This window comes from Euprymna scolopes, chromosome 8 (genome assembly GCF_053919585.1).
Source record: "Euprymna scolopes isolate OS-2025 chromosome 8, ASM5391958v1, whole genome shotgun sequence".
Taxonomy (NCBI): domain Eukaryota; kingdom Metazoa; phylum Mollusca; class Cephalopoda; order Sepiida; family Sepiolidae; genus Euprymna; species Euprymna scolopes.
Genome location: NC_136489.1, coordinates 157012302 through 157022638, shown reverse-complemented (window position 1 = coordinate 157022638; position 10337 = coordinate 157012302). Strand labels below are relative to the sequence as shown.

Here is a 10337-nt window from a genome sequence, read left to right as displayed (position 1 = left end):
AGACCACATACATCACCGATACTGCCCAGCTCGCAATCTATGTCCGTGGTGTGGATGACAATTTTGAAGTGATGGAGGAGTTGCTCACAGTATTTCCAATGCACGACCAGACCACTGCTCAGGAGATATTTCACCAGCTGTGTGATGCCATTGAGAATGCCGGTTTGCCATGGAAGAGGTTTGTTGGAATTACTACAGATGGAGCCCCATCAATGACAGGGAGGAAAAATGGACTGGTGGCATTTGTAAAAAAAAAAAAAAACTGGAAGAGGAGGGTGTAGAGGAGGCCATTGCTTTGCTCTGCATTATCCATAAGCAGGCCCTTTGCAGCAAATGCCTCAAGTTTGACAATGTGATGTCTGTGGTTGTGAAATGCATCAACTAAATCAGATCCAAGGGCTTAAAGCACCAAAGGTTCCGTGCTTTTTTAGAGGAAATGGAGTCAGAATATGGGGATGTGCTTTACTTCACCGAGGTACGTTGGCTCAGCAGGGGAAAAGTATTGAGGAGATTTTTCGAGCTGAGGGAAGAAGTGAAAGCCTTCATGGAGAAAGATGGGGTGGCTGTCCCTGTGCTAAGTGATCTCAAATGGCTCATGGACTTGGCTTTTCTTGTTGATACCACACATGAGCTTAATGCACTGAACAAGAAGTTACAAGGCCAGGGGAAACTTGTCAGTGCTGCATATTACAACATCAGAGCATTCTCCACAAAGCTTATGTTATGTAAAACCCAGCTCTCTCAGAAAAACCTGTGCCATTTCCCAACATGCAAGGCACTTGTAGATGCAGGCACACCATTCAGTGGCCAGAAGTATGTTGATGCCATTTTGAAGCTTCAGGAGGAATTTGATCACAGATTTGCAGACTTCAAGACGCACAAAGCCACATTTCAAATGTTTGCGGACCCCTTCTCCTTTGATGTGCAAGATGCCCCACCTGTGCTTCAAATGGAGCTCATTGACCTGCAGTGCAACTCTGAACTGAAAACGAAGTTCAGGGAGATGAATAGGAAAGTAGACATGCTTGGGTAATTTTTGAGAGAATTGACCCCCAGCTTCCCTGAGCTTTCCCGAATGTTCAAGCGGACCATGTGCCTGTTTGGGAGCACATACTTGTGCGAAAAGCTCTTTCCCACCTTGAACTTCAATAAGTCCTAGTACAGGTCCAGACTTACTGATGATCATCTTCAAGCCATACTAAGGGTCTCAACTGCCTCCTCCCTCAAGCCAAATGTGGCTCAGCTCTGCGAGAGGAAGCGCTGCCAGGTCTCTAGCAGCAAGATGTAGGCAAGAGAAGCCACGTTCAGAAGATAAGTACATGTTCTCAAATGTTCCACTCATGTTCAGTACAATTCATGAAGGTTAAAGAACTGTTAATACAGACGTTTCAATCCTAATTTTTATTTTATTTATTCATTCATTACTGATTGATTGAATGATTGATTGATTGATTGATTGATTGATTGATTTTATTCATTTCTTATTTATTTTCTTATTCATTTGTTTATTGATTTTTTCATCTTATTTTGTGTTAAAAAATAAAAATAAAGGCCTTTGAGAAGATTAGAATTATTTTTAGTTTTTTCTTGTGGAAAACCTGATGCGGCCCAGCCTCGCCCAGCCTCAGCCTCCAGCGGCCCTCAGCTAAATTGAGTTTGAGACCCCTGCGCTAAACGTTAGGCCAAGGAGTTTAAAAGAAGTACTTTCAGGCAATGTGTTCTTGGCCAGTGCTATTCGTGGTAGAGAAGGTTTCTTGTAGTTATTGAAGGAAACAAGCTTAGTCTTAGCAGCATTGAATGTGACCATCCATTTATGTCCCCATTCCATTATAGATTGGAGGTCATCCTCTAGTGTTTCTGCCATTTCCTTGGATATGTGTTCATTTGTTTTCCCCCCATATCTGTTATAGAGAGTGTGTCATCGGCAAATATACCCATCTCCGAAACAATTTTATCAGGGAGGTCATTTATGAATATCAGGAATAATAGAGGTCCAAGGATAGACCCCTGAGGTACTCCCGCATTTATGTCATATTGTTTAGATGTACGACCGTCGAGGACAACTTTGATTTTTCTATTACTTAAGAAGGATTAAATTACATTATGAATTCTTCCAGTGATTCCATATCATCTAATTTTCCTTAGAAGACCATCGTGCCATACCCTGTCAAAAGCCTTAGATATATCAAGCGTTACCGCTCTACTCTCCCCTGTTTTATCCAATGAACGGTATATAGGTTCAGAAACTACAGTTAAGATATCTGCTGTTGAACGGGCTTGCCTGAATCCACATTGTTTGTCAGTCAGGATTTTAGCAGCTGTTAGGTGCTGGACTAGGGCTTGATTAACTAAGGACTCAAATATTTTGGCGAAAAGCGGAAGGAGGCTAATGGGGCGATAATTTAGTGGGTCAGTTCTTTCACCAGAATTCTTGAAGACTGGTACCACAGAGGCGGTATATATATATATATATATATATATATATATATATATATATATATATATATATATATATATATATATATATATAATTCAAATACTACCGTGCTTGAACATATGGTTAAGTGCCAGTTTTAATCGCTTAGAACTGCCTTAAAGCTTCACCGCTCACCAATTTTTATACAAATTCCAAACAATTAATTCAGTTTATAGATCACCTTCTCAGCTATATTGTAAAAAAAGAAATCAATTTTTGTTCAGTAAAACAAAAAGTTATAATGAATTCATGATGTTCAAAATCCTAAAATAAAAAAAAATACTTAAGGAGGTGAGCGATGTTTTTATTACTGGTTTCGTCAGCGACTGCTGTTGCTACCAATTCATCGCTCTCGAGAAAAGAGAAGTAACAAGTAAAACAGAGAGAATGAAAGCATAAAAGGGAGATAATTGGGGGAGTTTATTGAAAGCAGACGTGTGCTGTACCACTGTATTATTACATATGTGTATTCTATGTTTATGGAGGCAAAAAAAAGAAGACTGAAATAAAACAAAGAAGTGTATTTACTGGAAGTCTGGAAAAATCATGGATTACAATAGAAAAATTCGAGCATTAAAAGTAATATGGCTAAGCTTAAACATGGAAAAGTAAAGGACCAGTTGTTAAAACTGGAAAAGAAACGGGCAAGATATTCTAGTAAAAATTATAATAAATTGATAACTTAAGATATTGCAGCATTAAGAATTTTTTAAAAATTCAATTTATGACATAATATAATGAATTCTAAATGCAACAATATTTTAAGTTATAAACTATTACATTTTTTACGAGGATATCTTGTCCTTTTCTTTTCCATGTTTTAACAACTTTTCCTTTACTTTTTACTGTTTAAGCTTAATCATATTACTTTTCATGCTCGACTCTTTTATTGTAATATATATATATATATATATATATATATATATATATATATATATATATTAATCAATTTTCACCCCAAACAAGCCACAGTGCCACTGTGAAGTAGGCTGATCGATCGGGTGAGATAAGTTACAAAATGTTTGTTAACGTAACTTCTGCATGTCAGTACAGTTGGGAAAGCAGAATCCCGTGACGGTCACGGGCAGACAGGTTGCCTTTTCCCTCTCAAGAAGAGGAGAACCTTCGTTCCACCACGAGGTGAGCTCTGAGAACTTTTTCCACCAGTCGATACATCTGCCTTACTTTTAATGTTAGGTTTATTTATGGTGTCTTTTAAATTTAAATTTAATAAAACCCTTCACAATTTACTGATGAGGAAACCTTGTTTATTAAAAAACTATATGTAAAAATTATAGTCCGTAAATTGATGTCTACCACAATAAAAACAAAGTTTTCCGAAACGATCGTACAAATAATTGATTTTGTTGTTGTTCCTTCTTATGAAACGGATGTTTAATTTAAGTATAATTTGATTTTTAAATTATTAATCACATTACTAAATATTAAATTAGCTCTAGGATATTTACCTATCGAGCTTATTATATATCTAAATTACAACGAGCACTTTTTCTTTCCTGTATTTTAATTAAACTAGTAATTTCACTATTACATTAAAATACACTCTGCTCTTTAGACTATTGTTCTAATCTCCTTTAAATTATATATATATATATATATATATATATATATATATATATATATATATATATTACAGCATGGTGACCCGACGTTGCCCGGGATTGACTGATGATCAACGAAAGGTTCACACGCTCATATTTTTATTGTCATCGAAATCGTTGAAATATCCAATTTTTTCAAATCAAGTTCATTGTCTGCTCTAATTGAGGACCTATCGCGATGCACCTGGACAAAGTTTCACATGCTTCTCGCAGTATATAAGCTCACAATATTTTGCAATCTACATTGCAGTCTAGAGAATCTACTGTTGATTTTATAATTTTTTTTTCTATTATAGATGGCTTACATTAATGTTGGTAATGAGAAAGCGAGGTATCATGCTGCTCGGCAACTTTGGACTTGACCGACTAAGCATACAGCTCTCTCACATTCTTTTTTAGAGTGGCAGGTCCTGAAAGCAGCTTTAGTCTCAGTACATATCTTACGTTGGAAGCAATGTAAAATATGATTTCTGCGTGTAATGGCAGCAGCCCGTTCTGGAAAGAACCACGGCTGGCTGTTAGGTTTTTGTTGTAACTTTTCCAAGCGTATGAAACGGTCTATACCTACAACTACCCATTCTGTCAGATCTTATACTCTTGTAATGTGATAAAACTTCTCAAAAGCACTTTCTATATACTTTATTTTAATATCAATTTTTAAAAATATATTTCAGTAAATATCTGTTTAAATTATTTTGGTTAATTTATATTTTATTTTATTCTTAATTGATATGGCTTCCAATCTTGATCGCTTACGTCTTACGGGTCTTTGGAGTGTATATTTTAAATTCTTCCATCTTTTGATCCCTTTTTTATTTTGATTAAAGGGGGTAACTCATAAATCATAGAACTTTTATATTTTATTATATTTTACTATTTTTTATAAAATAAAAATAACTCAATTATTGAGTGTCAATAATTAACATTATTTAATTACATTAATAATTACATCATAAATAAAAATAATATTGTATTGTCAATTAAATTACGCCTTCTTCAAGATGTTTTTCTCATTTTTCTTTGTAGCGTGACGTGGATGAATTGAGGTAATCAATAAAAAAACGAATATAACACTCCCACCAACTGGGATTTACGGGACGAAAGGGATGAAACCTGTGCAAACAGATATTTGTAGAAAGTAGACAAATTTGTAGAAAGTCGAAGATAGTATTTGTAGAAAAATGTGTAGAATTTTCGAAGAAAGTATTTGTAGTACAATTTGTAGAAAATCGAAGAAACTATTTAATTCTGTAAACATATATATATATATATATATATATTACCTATTTAATTCTGTAAACATATATATATATATATATATATATATATATTTAGTGGTAATAGAAATTAATAAAAACTGAAGAAAGTGCTAAATACTGTTGTAGAGCAAACTAAAACATTACCGACATACCAAGCGCCCACACCTCCCCCTTGTTCCCTTCCTCTCTTTCTTCTGCCCTCCTCGCACCCCCTGACCTCATTCATTCTTTCACTCTTTCATCCCAAAATAGCGAACGTTTCTGTAAAAGTCTGAGGAAGATAGAGACGGCCAAAAAAAAAAACGGCCGAGTAGCTGAAACAATAATGTAACTTAACAGAGAGATATGGTAATAAAAATAAAACGTATATATATATATATATATATATATATATATATATATATATATATTAAGTGAATGAAATAAGTATCCGATACAAAGAAAAAATTTTTATTATTCGAAAACAAAAACAATACCAAAATACTGTTCTAGTGTATTTTTGTATGATTTTTGATACGAGATTAGTATTTATCATACAAAAATACGTTAGGATATCACTTTGTTATTTATTTTGGTTTGGTGTAATAAAATAAAGTAACTTTTTTCTTTTTATCGGATAGTTGTTGCACCCCTTTTATCAAAACATATATAGCACCTTAATGATGGAAATATTCCCTTCAATTTAAAATGGAAAATACTTGGATCTTATGAAGCGTACATGCCGGGTAACAGATTCTGATCACTTTGTAGATATGAATCTCTTAATATATTAAAATACAATGACAGTAAATCTATTCTCTTAAACATAAAAGACGAAATTCTTACGGGATGCATTCATAAACGTTGGTTCAAATTCGACAAGTTTAAACCACCATAAACCATAACATTTTCTGATTACTAGTCTATTTTTAACATTTATAATCTATAACTAAATTATTATTAGTATTATTATTATTATTATTATTATTATTAATATTATTATTTTACTTAGTATATTACTAGTATTTTTATTTGTATTTATATGATCTATTTTATTTTGAATGTATATGTATTTTTTATTAAAATTAGTGCTATAACTATTATAATTACTATTATAAATATTATTATTTAATTACTAACATAAAGATTAATAGTATTACTGTTATAGTCTTTATTATTTTTAGTATGTTTAAACCATAAATAAATAATTCTATTTATAAATAATTAGTGGTTATCATCCTTTAACTGATAAAGGTGTTTGTATTTAAGTGTCGTGTGTCAAAAATGACAACCGCCTCCCTTTCTAAATTAATTATACTTTCAGTTTAAAAATAGCGTGTCCAACGATAATAAACTGGCAATTATAAATTCATTTAAAGTTATATAAATGATTATATCAAAGATTCAAAGACGACTTTTAACAACATGACAAGAAATAGATAGACTAAAATAAAAACTAACGTTAAAAACGGGCAAAAATAGGTATATATTTTTTAATTAGAAAAATTAAAAATATTTTCTCTTAACCTTACTTTTGAACCCTATTTTATTTTTATTTTATTTATCAACATGAACATTAGTAAGCTCTTTTTCTTTATTATTTTGTTAAATATTTCCAGGAATATCTGCCTTAATACAAAAATGCTAGTTTATTTTTATGTCTTTAACCCTCACTCGCCACATTGTTTTGCTGATGAGGAGATTTTGTTTAAATATAAAAAAAATGTTTTTATCAAATTATTGCTCAAGACATATTGTCTATTCCAATAAAACATCGTTTCCGAAACGATCGTACACACTATTGATTTTCTTTGTTCCTTTCCTTTTGAAACTGATTTTCAATTCTAAAATTATGAATCATTTTACTCAATATATATATATATATATATATATATATATATATATATATATATATATATATATATAATGTGAAAAGGAAGCGGAAGACCCGAGGCTCGACGTTTCGCCCGAATTACGCGGGCTTTTTCAAGAGGTGTAGTCACTGACGAGAGGGTCGATGTTTTTAGTTTTATATGTACCGGGAGAGTGTATGCAAATAAAACTATTATGCAAATATAAAAAAAAAGTTTGCCTGTTTCTAGAGTTTACTGAACGTGTTCCCTTAAAATATAAATTGCCTAAGGGTGCATCGTATTACAGGTACATAGATGGCATTCTACTCTTACTCCCCAAATCGACGAATATTGATAATATCACTAACAGACTTAATAAAATAGAACCTACCATCAATTACACTTACGAAACTGAAAATAATAATTCCATATGATTTCTAGGCATACAATTAATTAATAATAATAATCAACTAAAATTCAAATTTCATCGTAAAACAATTGATAAGAATGATTAGTACATTTGTTTCGCAACACAATGATAACGCGAAAAAAGTCATTATAATTGGATTTTATTTAAGAGCTATGAGAATATGTAGCAAAGAATATCTAAACGATTAATTTGAATATATAGAAACTACATTCCAGAACTTACAATATCCCAAATACTTCCTACTTAATGCTAAAAAAAAACGCCTTAAAAATCTATCAAAACCGAGATCAAAACCACCCCCAAGAAAACCTAACACACAATAGAAGACTAATTGTTCCAACTAACGATAAAAAAATAATAACATTTATAAAAACCTTAACAAAATCGGCTTTCAAATAGTACAGAAAACCTCCCTAATGATAAAAGATTTAACTCGGAAATCTAAAACTAACAATGATAAACCATTAACACAAGCCGGAATTTATACAATACCGTGCCTTGATTGTGGCAAGATATACGTAGGAGAGACGCAGCGAAACCTTGCTAAAAGATTATATGAACACAAAAGAGACATAAAGAATAACAATACACTTAATGCTCTTTTCGGTCACATAATGGAAAATGACCATCATTTCGATTTCGAAAATGCGACCCTCTTAAAGCATATACATAGTAGGTCAACACGCCTTCTGCTGGGATCTGCTCTTATCTCTAACTCTACTAACACTATCAAACAGAGAAAAGGATTTTTTAACATTTTTTTCCACTTAGATAAGTGGAAAAAAATGTTTCTCAATAATATTGCACGAAAATACTTTAGACACTGGTCAATAAATATATGTTTGTTCTTTTTTTATGTATATTTGTATAATAGTTTTATTTGCATACACTCCCCCAGTATATATAAAACTAAAAACATCGACCCTCTCGTCAGTGATCACACCTCTTGAAAAAGCTCGCATAATATGGGCGAAACGTCGAGCCTCGGGTCTTCCGCTTCCTTTTCACATCATAACGTCGGGTTGTGTCCATTTTAAAATTCATATATATATATATATATATATATATATATATATATATACATATATATATATGCACACACGCACACACTTTCTAATTTTTTTTTTATATAAGCAGTAATATGTTGCTACAGTCATGAGCATGTTTCTGCCAGCTAGTTAGTAGTAACTGGATACTTCTTCAGGCGATAGAGCTTATACGAAAGGAACGTATAGTTTTACTTTATTTACTGTATAATTTTACCCTTATTTCATCGTTTATAAAATTGTTGTTGTTTATATTACTGCACGTTTTAATGATGATCGTCTATACAATTGTTTTAGCTCAATAGCAAAGTGCGCGCGGATATATATATATATATATATATATATATATATATATATATATATATATATATATATATATATATATATATATCGTCTATCAACGAAAAAAAAATAAGAGTAAACATTTAGTGTCTTTGCTTTTCTTTGTCGGTGATGTTTTCAAATGTCCAGGAGATACGGCTGGCGCATGCGAAGTGAATTAGATAAGATTGTGTTCTCCGAGATATATGCGTTGTTGAAAACTTTAATTCGAATACGTATGGTTTACATTTACAATTACAACGCAATTTTTTTTGTTTGTTTTTTAATTAAAAATTTTCCGACGTTCTTCGAAATAATTTTTTTTTCTCTCATTTGTTTGGCTAATAAACATCAATTATACATATTTCAATTTTAATGACAAACAACGTTTAATATCCAAGTGCATATATGTCCAAGAAGACAATCTAAACTGATATACTTCGCGTGTGCCACGCGTATTCGCCGCACATTTGAAAACATCGCCGTTGACCTTTGAGAACTCTATCAAACTCCTCCGATAAATTTGGATCTACACACTTGAAATTTTCGATAGGTTCCTTGGACATGGATCTAACTTAATAACTTGATTTGACCCCAAAACAATAAATGATAAGGGGTCATAATAGGGGTCAAATTTAAAAAAGTTGCCCGCGTTTTTTTTTTTTTTGTTGTTTTTTTTTGCTCAACATACACCTCCATACACCCGGGCAACGCCGAGCTGAAATGTTAGTATATTTAATAAAGTGAACGTGTGTGTCTGTGTGTGTACATTTCCCTACGCAATAACTCTGTTAATTTTAAGTTTACAGAAATTTGATATACAGGGTACTGAGATTTGGGAAAATCATTGTAATTCGTTTTCGAACAGAAATTTGGCTGTTAAGGGGTCAAAATTAAACGGTTTTACCTTTGAGAACTCTACAAAACATCTCCGAGAATTTTGGATATAAACACTTGAAATTTTAGATATATGTTCCTTTATAACTTGATTTGAGCCCAAAACATTAAATGTTAAGGGGTCATAATAGGGGTCAACGTTTTTAAAAAAATGACTTCTGCGGTCTCTAGCAAATTACTTAGACAATTTCTGGTCTAAACATTTGAAATTTGACATAAAGGTTATTCAGAGATAGTACAAGCTTTTTAATCGGTTTAGGTCGAAAATATTTAATTACAAATATATAAATGTATGTATGTATGTATGTATGTATGTATGTTGGCATGTCTGCCTAAACCTTTCGACAGAGGCGACGGATTTTACCGAGATCAGTCTCGTTTTGAAGTTCAACCTTTCAGACGACAAATATCGAAAATTGGCTAAAAACATTAATATTTTCCCCTTCAACTGGGC

At 32.2% G+C, this 10337-nt stretch overlaps 1 protein-coding gene across 1 annotated transcript; it reads left to right on the top strand.

The window, feature by feature from the left end:
• The first annotated feature begins 436 nt into the window (after positions 1–436).
• On the top strand, positions 437–1033 carry LOC145283994 (general transcription factor II-I repeat domain-containing protein 2A-like). Its single transcript, XM_080133089.1, has one exon. It carries the CDS (start codon positions 437–439, stop codon positions 1031–1033), a length of 597 nt encoding a protein of 198 aa, XP_079989215.1.
• Positions 1034–10337: the final 9304 nt, after the last annotated feature.